Genomic DNA, 20,000 nt, shown 5'->3' on the forward strand with positions numbered 1-20,000 from the left:
GGTGAACAGAACTGGATAGCGGTCAGTCAGTAACGCTGGTGTTGCCACTGACCGAGGGACTTAATACTGATGATGCTGTAACTCTGTGTTTGTATTGTCAAACATACATACAAACACACACACACACACACACACACACACACGCATACACACACACACACACACACAGAGACGTACATATACAGACATACAAACATAGATAAATATATATATATATATATATATATATATATATATATATATATATATATATATACAAGTTTACATACAGGCATACATTTCATAGAGATGGAAAGACGGCAAACACACAGACATATCTGTTTGTACTCACCCTTACGTAAACAGAATTTCTGGAACCTTTCCGTAAGTTTGAAACACAACGCAAGCCAGTGGGACATTTCTCTCCCGCAATCTCTGTAGCTGGATGGATCTCACATAAGAAACACAACAAAGTAAATTAGTATTTTGATTAGTATTTTAAATAGCCTCCAAAACACTGACCGTTTCTTTATTGAAAAGACATTGCGGCTGTTAGTGGCACTTGAAAAATATTAAGCATAGCAATAACAGCAATAACCACAATAATAATTGTTAAATACTGATTTAATTAAATTTTCTGAGAGCATTTAAAGCTGTCTGTAAGTGGTGCCAATGCAAGTGGTACCGGGTTCTTGTGTCTCTGTTGCACAGAATTTCCTCCTTAACAAACCCAGCTACCCTTGCTTTTCTTTGCATTTTAAGACCTTCGTAGTTGTAAGAAATGGTATAAGAGAAGAGAAGTAATAAAGTATCTTGTATAAACAGAGTTGATAGCAATGAAGTGTGGCTAGAATGAGATACACAACATTGGTGCTGCTGCTAAGTCTCTCCTCGCAAAAGTAGAAAACAAAGCAATACAAATACAAAGTTACGTAGAAAAAAAGGAGGAAGAAAAAAAAGAAAAGAAAAAGGGCCTTCAGAATAACCTGGAGCAAGGGAGTTTTACACAAGAACTACGACAATAATAATAACAAACAAGGAGCAAAGAATTATGGCAATGTATTTAACTCTCTCTTTGGTTTTCATTGGAAGAAAGGAAAAAAAGAAAATATAAAAATAAATCAGGAAAAGCATCATGTAATTAACCATGTTGCCATGATTGTTCCAAATGAGCTTTTTAATTCTTTGACAAAACGGAATTACCAAATGGGCTACATTTTCTCTGTTTTAATCACAAGAAAGATAAGAACAATAATGAGAAAAAAATGAAATCTACAATCTTTTGGTTTGCACAAGAAGTTTGCAGTGAGCTACAGTTGTGTGCGGTGCAAAATTTTAGTAACTTGCAGCAAGTCTATGACTGGATCTTTCAGTTAAATATTTTCATGGGATCCTGATTTCTGTTTGTTTTTGTTTTATTTGTATCCCTTTCATCTTCTTTAGATTTCAATTTTCTGTCCTTTTTTTTTTCCACCCTCTCCACTTTAAAACAGTTTCCTATTTGCCAAATTTTCTTTTCTTTCTTCATTCTACATTTCTAATTATTTGATTATTTTTTCATTCTTTATATATAATTTTTTAACACCTCATTCATTTTTTTATTTACTTTTCTGTTGTTTATAATTATTTGCAAATTGGAAAAAAAATGAAGAACTCTGTTACATCTCATGGTGCAAATAAGATGAGAGAAATTGTAGCAATTTGAACTGGCACTGTTGATTCTTCATGCCATCTCTCTGTTCATCTTCAGTTTTTCTCTTCCTTACCTTCTTTTTGCCGTACCCTGCTTTCTTAAGGTCACTATGGCAACTTCAGGATTTACCGTTTCCGTTTCAAAAAGTGTCAAACAGATGGCAGGTTATGTCTTTTCACCATTACAATGTTGTCAAAACAAGGTAAGATCATCTCACTTCTCTATTGCTAAGTGTTATATGTGAAGGACTGAGCAGAGAAGCTGCGTTGATGGAGAAGGAACCAAAAGAAAGATAGATCGGTAGATAGATAGATAGATGAGAGAGAGAGAGAGAGAGGAAGAAAGAGAGAGAAAGAGAGGCAGTAAATATATAGATGAAGGTTTACATAGAAAGACTGATAAAATGATAGGCAACACATACAAAATCATATTTACTTCCTAAACACATATATAGATATGCACACATATCACACATCTATCTCTTTTGTACATGCAAGTATATATATAAACAATGAACATAGCTTAAAATTTTTCAGAAATGAGTGAAAAATAAAATGTGATGTTAAGATCGAAAGTGAAAGTGAAAGAAGTAATGAGCAAGAAATTGATAGATAGATAGATAGATAGATAGATAGATAGATAGATAGATAGATAGATAGATAGATAGATAGATAAATAGACAGACCGACTGATAGATAGATAGATATATAAATAGATAGACAGATAGATAGATAAATAAATAAATGGACAGATAGATATGTGAAGAGACAGATACATAAAAAAGTACATATATATATATATATATATATATATATTCATAGATAAATAAGTAGAATATATATCTATATAAATAGGTATATAAGGAGATGTATATCGCAACATAACCAGATAACTTAATTGATAGAATAACAGATAATGGTATAGACTGAGAAAGAGAGGAGAGAGAAAGAGAGAGAGAGAAGAGAGAGAGAGAGAGAGAGAGAGAGAGAGAGAGAGAGAAAGAGAGAGAGAGAGAGAGAAATGAGCAAACTAAATGAAGGTAAAATATCAAAGTTAACTCTTGGTGCACTAGAGTCCCGGTACTGTAGCTAAGAAATCTCCCTGCGCATCTTACTGCACCCTACCCCATCACTTCCATAACTGTGACCTCAACTATTTCTATCAGTGAAAGATCTTCCTCTTTCTTTCTTTCTTTCTTCCTCCCCCTCTCTCTCTTACACTACCACCACCACTGCCACTTATCCCAATTATCAGAACTATCACCACCAGCACCACCATCACCGCCACATTCACTCCACCACTGTCCCACTCCAACCACCATCCCTGCCAGCCCAACACAGCCGCCACAACCATCGTCACTATTGTTACTATCATTCTTAACTACAACTGCCACTGTGGCCACCATTGTCATCACCACTCCATTCACAACCACCAGCAGGATCACCACCGTCTCCACCTTAATCACGTAGAGAAGCATTATTACCATGGCTGCCACCATCACCACCACCACCACCACCACCACCACCACTTCTGCTGCCACCGTCGCCGGCACTGCCGCCGCCACCGTCGCCACCATTACTACTGCACTTCACCACCATTTGCCCCCCCTCACCACCACCAATACCTCGCAGGTCATTTCTTGTGATACATCATCCTGTGTATGTGTGTATTTACACATGCACGCACATGCACACATATATATATATATATATATACATGTACATGTGTGTGCATATATGTGTGCATTGAGTGTATTTTTAATGTGTGCGTTGTGTGTATATTCATGTGTGTGTGTGTGTGCAAAGTTTGATTAACTCCCTTCTCAAAATAAAATTGATCGTCTTGTGAATGGGGATGGTACACTGCGATTGTCAGATCGCAGTTGTTGCACACAGCCTTGCAGCAGCAGCAGCGGCAGCAGCAACAGTAACAGCAGCAGTAACAGTGATGATGCATGTGTATGCAACAAGTCTTCATTGACAAACATTTATAGATACCATGATAAAGCTATGTTTAGAAAGCTGAGAGTCTAGATGTATGCTGAGTGTGTAGATCTGTGTGTATGTGTGTTTGCTTGAATTTGTGTGCATGTATGTGTTTATGTCTGTGTTTGTGTGTGTGCGTGTGTGTGTTTGTATCTGTATACACGTGCATGACTTTTCAAGTCTATCTTTGGATATATTTATACATGTGCGTGATCCATATCTGTGTGTATGTGCCTCTCTATGCGTTTCTCTCTTCTCTCTCTCTCTCTCTCTCTCTCTCTCTCTCTCTCTCTCTCTCTCTCTCTCTCTCTGTATGTCTGCCAATGTGTATGTGTGTGTGAGTGTTTGTGCATGTGTGCGTCTGTGAAATTATTAGTAATATCTGACTATTCACTTGTATTGTGTGCTTCGTTCCAATTAACACTCAAATAGATAGATGGACAGATAGATAGAAAGATAAGTAGAAAAATAAATAGATAGATAAATAGAGAGATAAATAAATAGATAGAGAGATAGATAGACATACATACATACAGACAGACAGACAGACAGATAGACAGACAGACTGATAGATAGATAGATAGATAGATAGATAGATAGACAGACAGACAAGTAGATAGATAGATAGATAGATAGATAGATAGATAGAAAAATAGAGTGATAGATAGATGGATAGATAGACAGATATACAGGTATGTATGTTCGTATATGTATAATTTATAATGAGATGACTTTGCTCGTCTTTACTTAGTTTCATAGGTACATGTGAAACTTTAAGTAATGTGGAGCTCAGCCAACTTGTTATTAAATACAACTCTCTCTAAATACAGTGAGTTCTATTTTCTGTAATTCGTTCATCTACACATATGTGTGTGAATATATATATGCACACATACAAGCATATATATATATATATATATATATATATATATATATTTATGCCATCACACCCTCCTCTTCCTCCTCATTGCTACAACTATCATTATCATCATCATCATCATTGTACCTTTATTGATACATACTACCATGTATATATCAATATATGTTGGCACTCTGTTGCTTATGACGTCGAGGGTTCCAGTTGATCCAATCAATGAAACAGCCTGCTCGTGAAATTAACGTGCACGTGTACCCTTAACGTAGTTCTCAGGGATATTCAACATGACACAGTGTGACAAGGCTGACCCTTTGAATTACAGGCACAGCAGAAACAGGAAGTAAGAGGGAGAGAAAGTGGTGGTAAAAGAGTACAGCAGAGTTCGCCACCATCCCCTGCCGGAGCCTCGTGAAGCTTTAGGTGTTTTCGCTCAATAAACACTCACAACACCCAGTCTGTGAAATGAAACCGCGATCCTATGACCGTGAGTCCGCTGCCCTAACCACTGGGCCATTGCGCCTCCTCATCAATATATATGCCAAACATATATTTGTATTTGTGAGCCTGTTAATTGCAGACTTTGTTATTATTTATTGTTTCATCCTTAATGAACTCTGACTGATCAAGCAAAGTTATTATCAAAGACAATCCAGATGTGGTAATCCTGTCTTTTATTTAGGTAAAATGCATCTAGGATTCTGTCTATCCCATATGTTCTTTTTCATTTTACAGTAATAAGTTGGATTTAATGAATGGACACTAAACTCCACTTGCGAAGACCTGTTGAGGCCAAATCAGATTGGAGCTTGGTGTAGCTATCTGGTTCACCAGTCCTCAGTCAAATCGTCCAACCCATGCTAGCATGGAAAGCGGATGTTAAACGATGATGATGATGATTAGTTGCTAATTCTAACAGGTTGAGTGACCATGCAGAGGCTCCTTTGTCAGCATGTACACATTGTTTATATGCATCTATACTTACTTAAAGAGTGAAGGGCATTTCACTCTTTATAGAGCATAAGCCATTTTAAATTTTTCTCCACTGTTCTCTTTCCTGCTTCTCTCCAGTTGGATCCCTGTTTTTCAGCTCTGCCTTTCAGATTTTGTTGCATCATATGTTTCTCTGAAAGCTGGCCTTCTGCTCCCTAGTCTTGTTGGTTTTGAATTTGTCACCAACACTTCTGTAACTTTGCTTTTTTCTAGATAGGGGTGTTAGCCCTACACAAACCCAATTTTACCTCTGTGGTCCATATTAGTTTGGCCTCTATCCTTTGACATGGAGCTTTCACTTTATTAGCATAGCTCTCAGGGTCACTGAGGCACACGGGTCACCATACTGCAATAAGGACAAGATTTTATGAGGGCATATGCATCCATAGTGAAGGCACATGGCTTAGTGCTTAGGGTGTTCAGCTCATGATCGTATGGTCATGAGTTCAATTCCTGGTGATGTGTTGTATCCTTGACAAGACACTTATTTCATGTTGCTCCAGTTCACTCAGCTGGCAAAAATAAGTTGTACCTGTATTTCTGTGTCACGCTGAATCTCCCTGAGAACTATGTTAAGAGTACACATATCTGTGGAGTGCTCAGCCACATTTATGCCACATTTATGGCAATTTCAGGCTGTTCTGCTGATCGGATCAATTGGAACCCTTGTCATTGTAATCAACAGAGTACTAGTTTATATGCATACATGACTATGTTAATACCAGGATTAAACTGGCACGCCATTGGTTAGGATGACAAAGGTTCCAGTTGATCTGATCAATGGAACAGCCTGCTCATGAAATTAATGTGCAAGTGGCTGAGTGCTCTACAGACAATGCAAACCCCTAAAGTAGTTCTCAGGAAGATTCAGCATGACACAGAATGTGACAAGGCTGGCCCTTTGAATTGCAGGTAAAAAAACTAATTTTTGTTAGCTGAGTGGACTGGAGCAACATGAAATAAAGTGTCTTTCTCAAGGACACAATGCTCTATTAGGTATCAAACTCATGACTTTATGGTTGTGAGCTGAATGCTCTGCACTCTAAGCCACAGACCTTCACAATATCGGAATCAAGTATTTGTGCTCAGTATGATCAATGTCTCTCAGTCAACCTTACTGTACTCATTTCTGGGACTGTTTTGGAAAAAGTAGTGCTGAACTAAAAACAAACTAACAACCAAACAAAAAAGTGTACATAAACCCTCAAGAGATATACTTTATTGCATATTAGTCTGAGTAATACAACTACTTATGAAGTTTTGATGATTTAAATACATCAAGGCCTTAATAGGGAAAGTAATATCTTGCTGTTGATGATAATATAAAGTTTTTACAATGACAGATCTAATGTTTTTCCAGCAAATCCTGTTCCACCTTTTAGGAGTTCCAACCTCATTTTGACTGTTTTTGGTATGGAAACCTTTTCTTCCTTGGTTTCTCAGGTCTTGTTTCAATATTTGTTACTATCACTAAGATCTGCACTTTTGGTTTCCCTTACTTGGGTTTGTATCCAAAGCTACCAAGACACTGAAGCAACCTCCTGCTTGACTAGGTTTTGATTCTCATACAAAACTTACTTATGATGCACATTCATCATCTGGCTGGCCCACTGTTGGCTCTTCCATATAAAATTTTGGGTATTGGACAAGTCTGTCTGAATGTTATTACACACTTTTGAACATACTCTAATTTTGCTGTTCTATTGTATATATTGATTGATACCTTTTCAGGGATCTAATGAGGTTAGACACAAGACAACAAGATGTTCAGTTCATTCTAGATGAATTATTCTTATTAAAAGTAGCCCATGCCCCTGTATACATCCCTGGCCACCATCAATCAGTAAAACAGCAATCCATTTGATCTGTTTCAAATTTGAGATTAGAGTAACTTTTTCCATGTCCTTTAGTTATCCTGTCATTTACTTTGTTCAATAGAAATGTGTCTTTTACCTGCTAATGCCAGCTATATTAAAGGAAACATTGCAGGAACCAGTTACTTGTCAGTTCAATTAATCCTCATCTCCTACACTCAGTTCTAATGATTGGTTAGCATATCAAAGACATTTCAAACTTTGGCTATCTCCTGACATGGCATGAATTGCTGTTTTGATTAGGAGTGGTTATGATAGTGTTGTTATTTTGACATAAGTTGACCCTGTTTGAACAAAGCATATGATCAAAGGCAGTCCAGCCATAACCATCTAATGGAGTGGGGAGTTCCTCTCAAAATTAAAGGAGACAGAGAGTTGTGAGAGGTTTTCTTTTGAAGGAGGGGTCTCTCAAATATTCATGGGCCTCTCCTTAGCTCTCTAGACCCTAGGCTGATACATCAGCTTAGGGTCTATCTAAACCCACATTATCTCTTACAGGCCCTACACTCATGCACACACATACGTGTAATGTATACAGGCAAAAATACATACATCCATACACACAGATATAGAAGGCACATGCGCATGTGTGTGCACACACACATACACACACACTCATATACATACCATATATGCATTTATACATACATACATTCATACATATATGTACATTTAAAGACACATTATTACATCATTACATTATTACATCATTATGTAAAGCAATGTAACTAATACAGCACTACAGACTTTTCTCCAAAGATTCGATGACTGGTTTGTCATTACAGGCCACCAGCCTGTCTTACTTTGTGTATGTGTGTGTGTGTGTGTGTGTGTGTGTGTGTGTATGTGTGTGTGTGTGTGTGTGTTTGTGTGTGTGCATGTGCGTGTGCTTTTTTGTATGTATTTATGTCTGCATGCATATGCATATATCTATCTGTGTGTATATTTTTTTCAAAGAGAACCAGTTTAGCCATCAAACAACAAATGATGTCATAGAGTTTTATGGAAGGTTAGTTTGGTCATCATATTGATGAAGGAACATTCTAAAGTTGTGGTCAAAAGTAAAAAAGAACAAATTTAGAACAGTTATTTATTCTGTACCATATACTGTAGTGATGTAGCAAACCTACATCTAAATAAAACTCACATTTATTCTGTGTATAGCTGATACTTATGCATAACTGCTAGTTACGTACAGAGCTTAGTTATATAATCCAATTGATATGTTCCTTCCACACTTATGCATAATCCCTATCTTTGTACAACTTCATATACACAACTCCATATTTATATACAAGTCATATTAAAATGAAATCCATATGAATGTATAATCTATATTAATGTAAGTCCTATTTTTTTCCCTTATTTCATTCTTGCTCCAAAAATTAGTTGGATTAAGTAGTTATACGAAAATAGATGCTTTTTTAAAAATATTTTTCAAATTGTATAGTGAATCAGTTTTTCATTTCACTGTTTTGAATAATCCATACACATCCATCACACACATACACATATACATATACCTACATATATACCTACTAATATATGCACATACACAAGTGCACATACCCACACAAATATATGTATGCAAGTATATACATATTTGCTACTTGTATGTAATTTTGTGCTGTGTATATGTATGGGCTGTATGTATGCATGCATGCATGTATGTATGTATGTATGTATGTATGTATGTATAACTCATAGTTATGTAAAAGCCTTATGAGAAAAAATAACAAATACATAAATAAATACATTTGCTTTTTTGTTTAATTTGATAGTTAAAAAGTAGCATAAGCTCATAACCACATGAGTTCCATTTGTGTTTGTGTCTGGGATGATTAGATTGGCATCAGTGGAATTAAAATTTAAATCAAAAGTTTGATTTAGCAATGGAACATATCTGTGACCTTGGTGGGTTAGTTTTAGTGGATCTATTGTCTAAAAAGGACAGATTGGGAACGAGTTTAGTTAGAATTCTTGAAACTGACCAAAGAGGAGTGGAAACTAGTTCCTGTTAGAAGATATTGTGATCTAGTTTCCATTTAGAGTCGTTGCTATTTCACTTTATTTGCCATACGTTGGAAAGGTGTGCATGCCACAGCTTCTCCTTTTCTTCCAAATGAGTTGAAAATTTCATCACCATTGTTGTCGATGTCATGGTCATGGTCATTGAAGTCATGGTCATTGAAGTCATGGCCGTGGTTGTGTTTGTGATCATGGTCGATATCGTTGTCATCATTGTCGTTATCGTCGTTGTCATTGTTATCATTATCATCATCCTCATCATCATCATCATCATCATCTTTTTCATTAACGTCCATTTTTCTATGCTTGCATGGATCAGCTGGTTTCTTATTGCTTTCTTTCATGAAAGCGATGGAAAACCACCTTCATGATCTCCAATGTTTTTTACATGACATAAGTTGGTCAACTAGATGCTGTATAGACAAAATGACTATGGCTACCTGGGCACACAAAACATGAAGAGCGGGAATAAATACTATAAAGCATTTTCTCCAATACTAGAACTTTTCTGCCAATCAATCCATTGCCCTCAGCCAGGTCTTTACTTTAGCAGTCCTAAAAGGATGTAAGGCAAAGTTGACTACTGCGGGATTTGAAGTGGAAATGAAATAAGCAAGAACAAATAACTCAGAGCATTTGATGCTTTTATCTTTCATCTTTCACTTGTTGGATTGTGGCCATGCTGGAGCACTGCTTTGAAGGATTTTGGCAAAAGGATCATACCCAGTTGTCAAGTGGTGGAAGGACAAACACCAAGATACATGTGCATGCTCGCACATGTACACACACACACACACACACACACACTGTAGGTTTTCACGCAGTTCTCATCTACCAAATTCACTCACAAGGCATTATTCAGCCCAGAGCACTAGCATAGCTGGGGGCACTTTAGGGGCGATCCACCCTGGGCAGCACTTTTAAAGGGGCGCCACTTTTGAGTCTGCTGTAGGCAATATATGTTTTTTGTAGGGTTCGGGGGTGGAAAATAGAAGGGTCACCCTGGGCACCACACACTTTAGCTATGCTAGTGGCCCAGGGCTATATTAGAAGACTCTTTGTCAAGGTGTCACACAGTAGGACTGGCGCTCTGTTGGTTATGACAAGTGTTCCAGATGATCTAATCAATAGAACAACCTGCTCCTGAAATTGATGGGCAAGTGGCTGAACACTCCACAGAAATGCGTACCCTTAATGTAGTTCTCAAGGAGATTCAGCATGACACAAGATGTGACAAGGCTGGCTCTTTGAAATAAAGATATCACTCATTTTTGCTCACTTAGTGAACTGGAGCAACATGAAATAAAGTGTCTTGCTCAAGGACACAAGGGGCTGCCAGCTATCAAACTCAAAACCTTACGTTTGTGAGTTAAATACTCTAACCTCAGAGCCCTGCACTTCCATGCAGTAGGACTGAACCCGAAAGCTATGTGGTTGCAATAGATGATAAAAAAAAAGAAATAAATAAAAAAGTTAAACTGACTTTTCAGTCAATGAATCAGGTTACAAGATACTAACTGAGCAGGAAATATGACACAGACTTGGTGTTGGGAAAGAGGAAAAAGTAGGTGGTTGCAGATGAGCTGAGTATAGTGTTGGTGGTATTGGTGGTGGATATGAGAGTGATGGTTATGATAGAAGAGACAAAAGGATGTAACTTGATGACAATGAGCTGGAGATATAGTAAATGGTATCAGGTTAGTTTGATCTAATGTTTCAGTGATACAGAGGAAGGCCTTTTATTTCAGATGTGTATTTAAGTATTTAGGGTGTATTTAAATATAATTAAGGGCTTGTAATTGCTATGGGATAATATTTACTTATGTGACTTCCAATGAAAATAGATCACTGCTATTATGTACTTTGCTGAGTTGATGATTTGGGTTTTAAAAATCAAATTAATATGAGATGTTTACTGCTGTTGTTTAACTTCAGGTCAGCTTTCATCAAACGGACCTATGATCAAAGAACTTCCAATTGTGACCATACTATCTCTTTTTATTTTATCCACAATGTATCTAAAACTACATTATTCAATGTGCCATTTCTTTATTAACTCTTTAGTGTTCAGATTACTCTGAACACTAAATGTAATGCTTATTCATTCACATTATTTTGAATTAATCATGCTTTATCCTGTGACATCAAAATTTTGATGATGTGATTTTTTGATTTAGAGGGACATTATAGTATAGGTGTGAGAGACTGGATCTGGCTGGTTTGAACATAAAACAGGTAGAATATTTAGGTCAGATATGACCAGCATGGCTTGGAATTGAACTCACAACCTTATGAGTGTGAGCCGAATACCCTAACCACTAAACTATGTGCCTTCACCATCAGGAACAACAATAGTGGTGATGTAGTGTTGTTGCTGAGGGTGGTGGTGGTGGTGGTGGCAGTCAACCTTCTGATGAAACCAATGGAAACTAGGGAACTACAAAATTTAATGGCATATAGGACACACTATTTTTCATGACAAATAGGACACACTATTTGTCATGGCAAATAGGACACACTATTTTTCAAAGCAAAAAATTTCAAAATTTTACCTCAGGTCTTGTATCCAAAGTTAGGCCTCCCATCAGTTTTAATGCACCAAAGACATTTTTTTTTTAATATGTGCTGCTGAAATGAGAGGCTGATGTCTAATATGCTCATTTATCTTTTATGCTATCAAACATCATGTTTCCATTAGTTCTTCAAATTACTGATACTGTCTGTTGGTTGCAACTTCCATCAGGAGTGTTTATCGTATTTTGGTGATAGGGTCGGCCTTGAGCTCAGAATGCTCAGAGATGGAAGGGATACCATGAGCTATCCCGCTTGGACAGCTACATCTTTTTTTTTTTTTTATCAATCCCCAAAAGGATGAAATGCTAAGTTGATATCGGTTAAATTTGAAGTCAGAAAAACAGAGAGAGGGTTGAAACAAATATCATTGGGGAGGGGGAAGAAGCGGGGTGTGTGGCATTGTATCTAACACTTTAACAACTCTTCCACTTTTCACAACTACAACACCACCAACAATATCAAAAACAATAATATCGGCTTCATCACCATCACTACTATCATCATCATCATCATCATCATCATCAACATCCTCATCATCATCATCATCACCACCACCACCACCACCACCACCACCACCAACACCACCACCACCACCACCATCATCATCATCATCATCATCATCATCATCATCATCATCATCATCAACAACAACAACAACAACAACAACAAACAGCAAAAAGTTAATGTAGTCCTGAAGTGACATTGCAATCTGTTAGTGGATCCCTTTATGAAAATAAATTAGTTTTAATGGTGTAGGAGTGAGCAATGAGAGGGAGAGGGAGAAGGGCTGAGACTTGCATCAGTGGGACATTAGCATTGTTGGTGGCGTTGGTGGGTTTGGTGGTGGTGGTGGTGGTGGTGATGTGTGTGTGTGTAGGGAGGGGGTCAGTAGAAACCAATTAAAGTTGTGATTGACTGATTGATTTGATTGATGGAGTAAGTGAGAGATCTGGTGCCTTTAACTTACATTGGGACTATCGAGGTTATATCTAATTAGGGATTGGTAGTGTGGTATCTGTGATGGTGGTAGTGCTGGTAGAAGTGGTAGTAGTCATATCTACTATAGTGGTAGTGGTGGTGGTGGTGGTGGTGGTGGTGGCGGCGGCGGTGGTGGTAGTGGTGGTGGTGGTGGTGGTGGTGGTGGTGGTTTTGGTAGTGGTGGTGGTGGTTGGTGATGATGGTAGTGGTGGTGGTAGTGGTATCTAACTAACTGGCACTTCTTCAGTTATGACAATAAGGGTTCCAGTTGAGCCGATTAACACAACAGCCTGCTTGTGAAATTAATGTACAAGTGGCTGAGCATTCCACAGACAGGTATACTCCCAACACAATTCTCAAAGCGATTCAGCATGATACAGAATGCAACACAGCTGGCCCTTTGAATTACTTACAGGTACAACACATTTTTGACTGGTGTAACATGAAATAAAGTGCCTTGTTGAAGAACGCAATGATCTGGTGGGAATTGAACTCACGACCTTGCAATTATAAACCAAATAGCCTAACAACTCAGCCACATACTTTATCATACACATAGCCATTACTTCTCTTTGAATTCTTGGGAACGTTGGGCCTCACATAGGTGATACGTGACCAAGATCTTTGGTGATATGCTCTGCTTGAGAAGACTCATCAAGCCCAAGTGAAATCATAGTTGTGGCCAATACCAGTGCCATGTAACTGGCACCTGTGCCAGTGGCACGTAAAAGGTACTAACTACACTCTTGGAGTGGTTGGTGCTAGAAAGGGCATCCAGCCATGGAAACCATGCCAAAACAAAGTTGGAACCTGGTGCAGCTCTCCAGCTTACCGGTTTCAGTCAGACCATCCAACCCATGCCAGCATGGAAAGCAGACACTAAATGATGATGATGATGATGATGATGATGATGATGATATGCCAATTTAACCTTTGTTATTCTTTTGAGACCTGAACTGAATACATTATATAGAGCGGTCACAGGCTCCCTGTGTCTCACTGGACTTTCTGAATGGCATGTTTAATAAATATTTACCTTGAAACTCAGTAGTTGTGTAGCTTGGTTGATGATGAGCCTTGTCTCATGTGACCCGCTTCTTGAAAAAGGTTTCCCATGCCTGATATTGAGCGTGCCTTTGTGAATGTGTGAGTGTGTGTGTGTGTGAGTGTGTGTATGTGTGTGTGTGTGTGCATGTGTGTGAGTATCTGTGTGTATGTGTACAAATGTGTGTGTATGTATGTGTGTTTATGCATGTATGTGTGTGTGTATGTGTGTGTATGCATGCATCTGTATGTATGCGCATGAGTATGTGTGCATGTGTGTGTGTATGCATGTGTGTGTGTCTGTGTGTGTATGTGTGTTTGTATGTGTGTATATGTATGTGTGTTTGTGCATGTGTGTGTGTGTGTGTGTGTGTGCGTGTGCGTGTATGTGTGCAATTCTGAACCTAGAAGTAACTCAGTAGTTACTCATGGACTTAGAGTTTTGTGTAAACACTGCCCAAACTAGGTTCAGCATTTTCTAAGATGTTTATTTATAGTTTATCAATTCATTTTGCAAGATCCTGGATGTGAAATCATGTGTTGAAACAGATATTGTTGTTCTTCTAAGATGTGTACCCTTATGTGCACACATAAGGATACACATCTTCAAAGAACAGAATGGAGTAAGTGGAGTAAGAACACACATGAAAACAAACGGTTTTTGTGTGTTTTTAAATGGCTTATAAACACCTTCCACGCTGCCATTGTTTGAAGATTAGCTATATGTTTTTTTTAATAGAATTGATTTTCGATAGTTTTAATCGATTTTAATCGATTTAAATTTTCTTTCTATTTGAAAATTGGTTATGAAACACGTGTAATCATTTTATTATCTTTATCTCATGATATTTACTTTGTATTATATTATACTTATTTATTGTGCTTTTACTTATTAATTTTTCTATATGTGACAGTGGATTTTCATCGATGAGTTCCTGAACCTTTGTTCTTTTCCCTAAAACTATATATTTATATTTTATACTGTGAAACTTAATTTAATTTTAATTTCTAATAAATTGATTTTAATTGAGTTTTTACCTGTAATTTTGGATTTTATCCCTATTATTATTATTATTATTATTATTATTATTATTATTATTATTATTATTATTATTATTATTATATATATATATATAAAGGGAGAGAGAGAGAGAGAGAGGGAGAGAGAGGCAACTTGATTCCTCTTGGAGCTTTTTTTGTAGTAGAGTCTAAGTTTGAATTTTTTGAGCACTACTAAGTGACTTCTATACAGAGAATCTCACAATCTCATTTGTGAACTATACACACACACACACACACACACACATATATATATATATGTGTGTGTGTGTTGATTTATATATGTGCATGTGTATGTGTGTGTGGGTGTGTGTGTGGGTGTGTGTGTGTGTGTGTTGTTAAATATCATTTAACATAAGTAGTACAAAGATATAAGCTACTAATAATTTCTTTGCTTGGAGAGGCTGGTCTAGGCAAGATTTTATAACATGCCGTATGTCTTCAAGTAATCAGCAGGTTCTGAGCTCATGCTCTATTCAATTTGCAAATCAGGACATTGGTACAAGAGAAATCACGAGCAAAAAATGAGAAGATAGATGCAAAAATGGAAGGAAAAAGAAAAAAGAAAAGATAGAAAATTAGAGTTATATCCCCTTAAGCTAGTTGCAGAATAATTCAGTGGAGATGGGTCCAAAATCTGTGAGACAACTGCTTAATCCAGAGAGGGTGGTGTCTTTCAGTTCACCAAAAGAAATTTGTCCATATATTTGCATTTGCTGAAAATTTCAGATCTGGAATTCAATAGTGCAATGGAATTCTTAGATCTAAAATGAATGTGTGATCTTTCAGCTATGCATAAGTTGCATTTCTTAGATCCATTAACATATGACGTGAATTTTTCTACAATTTTCCGCTTGGTTGTATGTGGTGTACAGTTGGTCTTCAAATTCCATACATGGTTAGCCAACTTAGCGACTTTACTTTTGTCGGCGTGTATATATATTACAACAAGATTGGTTAGTGTTTCTTGTATGTGTGCCAGGTGATGAAAAATTCTAGTGGAGAGCGTGATGAAGGACTGCAGCAGTGATGGTTAGATGAAGGTCTATAACAGGTGCTAGAAGGAAGAACCATGATAGGTGATAAGATGAATGACTCTGAAAGGCAGTAAGCTGAATCACTAAACTGGATGTTGAGATAAAGGACTGTGGCAGGTGGTGAGAGTGTAGCAGGTTTTAAGATAAAAGACTGATTGATGGTGAGATGATGGACTACAACATGTGGTGAGATGAAGGATCATGGCAGTTGGTGAGATGAAGGACCTCAACAGGCAGTTTATGATGATTTGTAATGGAAAGCAAGACATTAAGTGTTTGTGTGTGTGTGTGTGTGTATGTTCTCACACAAACACTTGTTCACAAATGCATATGCATGCAAGCTTATCCATGCACACTCATATATATGTAGACATCCATTAAAACTGCTTATTTCATGAATAGGAAAACTTGACAAATGCCTTCTTATGCACACACACACAAACACTAAATACATACATATGCATTTTCACACACAACCTTATAAACATGCATATGCACACTTTTGTTCTTATTGGTGTGCATTCAGGTATATAAGCTACATTTTATTTTGCACTCATTAACAAACATATATCCATTTCCTTTTTTATCTTTTGTTTTGTTCTTTTTTACAAAAACTGTGCAACATGGAGTATGTGGGTGGAGGAAATATAATATACATATATATATATATATATATATATATATAAACAAAAATCATATCAAAAATACAAGATATATGTTAGGATAGACAAGATGAAGGAAAGAGGGATAAAAGAAAGGAGAAAAACCATTAAAAATATAAGTATGAGGAAGAGGAAAGACAGGGAAATAATGAAAAGAGAAGGAAAAAATAAGAAACTGGAAGAGAAGAGGATAGAAGTTATTTGCAGGCATTGAGTTAAAAGAGAATGATAAGAATAACAAGAAAAGACAAGAAAAAAGGTGGAGGAGAGGGAGAGAAAGAGTGAGAGAGAGAGGTGGGTGGGTACGTGGAAGTATGAAAGATGTGTTTGAGGAACTAGGTGTGGTGTGTGTATAGATGGGATAGCGGAAGAACGATAGTTATATTAAAGCATAAGAACAGAGAGGAGAAAGGGGCAACAGAAGGGAAGGCTATGTGGTGGGTGTAGGGGAATTCTATGTGTGAAGTGTTTCTGCGATTTTAGAATATTTAGGTAAGGGTGATATATTGGAGAAAAAAAGAAAAAAACCCAGATGGAATAGGTTAGGAAAGGTGGAAAAGAAACAAAAGAATTTGTAGGAAAAAATATGAATAATGTAAGAATAAATAAAAGCAAGATAAGCAAGATGGTAGAAAGTTTAGAAAGGTGCTGCCATCTATGCAACATGGTATAAAGTGTAATTATATAGAAGTAAGCATCATTATGGATGCTTACTTCTATATAATATATAGTAAAAAACAAAACAATGTGCATGTGTTTAATATTATATGGTTTAATGTATACACACTTACATGTGCACCCATATATACACAGATACATAAATACATACACGCACACACTCGCACATATATATGTATGTCTACATATATATATATCTGCATATGTATGTGTGTACAGACATACACACACACACACACCCACACACATATTGTACATATATAAGTGTATATGTATGCTTATATGTGTTTGTGTGTGTATAGGTATATATATATATATATATATATATATATATACACACACACATATATGCAAGCACACAAACATACATATGCATGTATCATACAGATACACATAAACATACATATATATTACAGTTGAACCAATGCAGGCACTGATCCAAATGCATGAAATATATATATGCATGCGTGCACACACGCACACGCACACGCATTATTATTATTGCTGTTGTTGTTGTTGTTCATCTTCTTCTTATTGTTGTTGTTGTTGTTATTATTATTATTATTATTATTATTATTATTATTATTATCATCATTATCATTATTATTATTATTATTATTATTATTATTATTATTATTATTATTATTATTATTATTATCATCATTATCATTATTATTATTATTATTATTATTATTATTATTATTATCATCATTATCATTATTATCATTATTATTATTATTATTATTATTATTATTATTATTATTATTATTATTATTATTATCATTATCATTATTATTATTATTATTATTATTATTATTATTATTATTATTATTATTATTATCATCATTATCATTATTATTACTCTGTACCGTACAGGTAGCACAAATTCAGTTATATGACATCCACATAAGTGCATCTAATATCTATACATATATAATTGTTCAATAGTGTGAAAGGCTGCAATATATGCATGTCTACATACGTACAAATATACATTCTTACACCAGAAATTGAGATATATGACATATCCTCATGAATATACACAATATCTATACATATGTAATTGTTCAATACAGTGATGGGTGATGTATTAACATATAAATATATATATCTATATCATGTGTGTAGATGTATACATATATACACACACATATACAAATCTGAAACAAGAGAGTCTGTGCGAGTTTGCATGTACTTATGTATGTATTTATGCAAACATTTATATATATGTGTGTGTGTAAGTATGTGTATTTATATGTGTATATATATGTATTGTATGTGTGCAAATATATATGTGTGTGTGTGTGTGTAAATTTAATATATCTACTTAAATATACTCACATATGTATGTATACATACATCCGTATAATTGCATTTATCAAATTTTCCTTTACATACAATATATAGTGCATGTGAAAGTTCATATATGTGTGTGTGTGTGTGTGTGTGTGTGTGTGTTTATGTGTATGTATGTATGTATGTGTGTGTGTATGTATGTATGTATGTATGTGTGTGTGTATGTATGTATGTATATGCATATAACAGCATTTATGAAGTTTTTATATATACAAGATGTAGCATTTGTGAATGATACATGTGACTACTTACATGTGCATACACACACTTATGCGTATTTAGGTATGGATGCACATATGTATATATATGCATATATATACATACATATATATATATATGTGTGTGTGTGTGTGTGTGTATGTATGTATGTATGTAAGTGTGTGTGTGTGTAAATAGACAAGTAAGTGTTTATATGTGTTTATATGTGTTTATGTGGAGTATCTATTTTTCAATTCATTATTTATGTATGTTATGTTTACATACCTGTAGATGTTAGCATTTGACTTCTGCATATGTATCTATGTATGGCTATGTATCTAGGCACATATTCTATGTACACGTAATGCTGTATCATTTCATATTACAATTCTATCAATTTCTGCACCAAAGCTATTAAATACACATCCCTGAAAGGTGCGAACACCGTATGAATAATGATTACTCACAACTCTTCTGGTTCATTGATTACATAGGTAACCTCTGAAGTATTTCAAGTTTCAAAAATAATACACATGTATGTACAGGCATGATGGTGAGGTGTAACCTTAGCTACGAGGCACAAACATGACTGTGAGGCACGAGCATGACAGTGAGACACAAGCATGACTGTGAGGCACAAGCATGATTGTGAGGCACAAGAATGGCCGAAACACAAGTTCAGCTGCGAGACACATGAATGGCTGTGAGGCACAGGTCTGGCTGTGAGGCACAGGTCTGGCTGTGAGGCACAGGTCTGGCTGTGAGGCACAGGTCTGGCTGTGAGGCACAGGTCTAGCTGTGAGGCACAGGTCTGGCTGTGAGGCACAGGTCTGGCTGTGAGGCACAGGTCTGGCTGTGAGGCACAGGTCTGGCTGTGAGGCACAAGAATGGCTGAGGTACATGCTTGGCTATGAGAGACAAGTTAGGCTGTGAAGCACAAGCATGGTTGTGAAATTGAGAAGCTTCTTTCTCAACCACATGTTATGGG

General features: G+C 36.3%; 1 protein-coding gene across 2 annotated transcripts in view; it reads left to right on the plus strand.

The window, feature by feature from the left end:
- The window catches only part of LOC149134414 (uncharacterized), a 417,689-nt gene that overhangs the window by 105,857 nt on the left and 291,832 nt on the right, over positions 1 to 20,000 (plus strand). The window contains exon 1 of one of the 2 annotated variants that reach the window (XM_089356529.1): positions 1,652 to 1,874. The exons of the other annotated variant lie outside the window; for it this stretch is intronic. Coding sequence (XP_089212655.1) covers positions 1,782 to 1,874 — 93 coding nt within the window. The 5' untranslated portion in view covers positions 1,652 to 1,781. Of the gene's footprint in view, positions 1 to 1,651; positions 1,875 to 20,000 lie in introns of those variants that run through there. 2 annotated transcript variants of the gene reach the window in all.

Source organism: Octopus bimaculoides, chromosome 8, assembly GCF_046866305.1.
Source record: "Octopus bimaculoides isolate indiv1 chromosome 8, ASM4686630v1, whole genome shotgun sequence".
Lineage (NCBI taxonomy): Eukaryota > Metazoa > Mollusca > Cephalopoda > Octopoda > Octopodidae > Octopus > Octopus bimaculoides.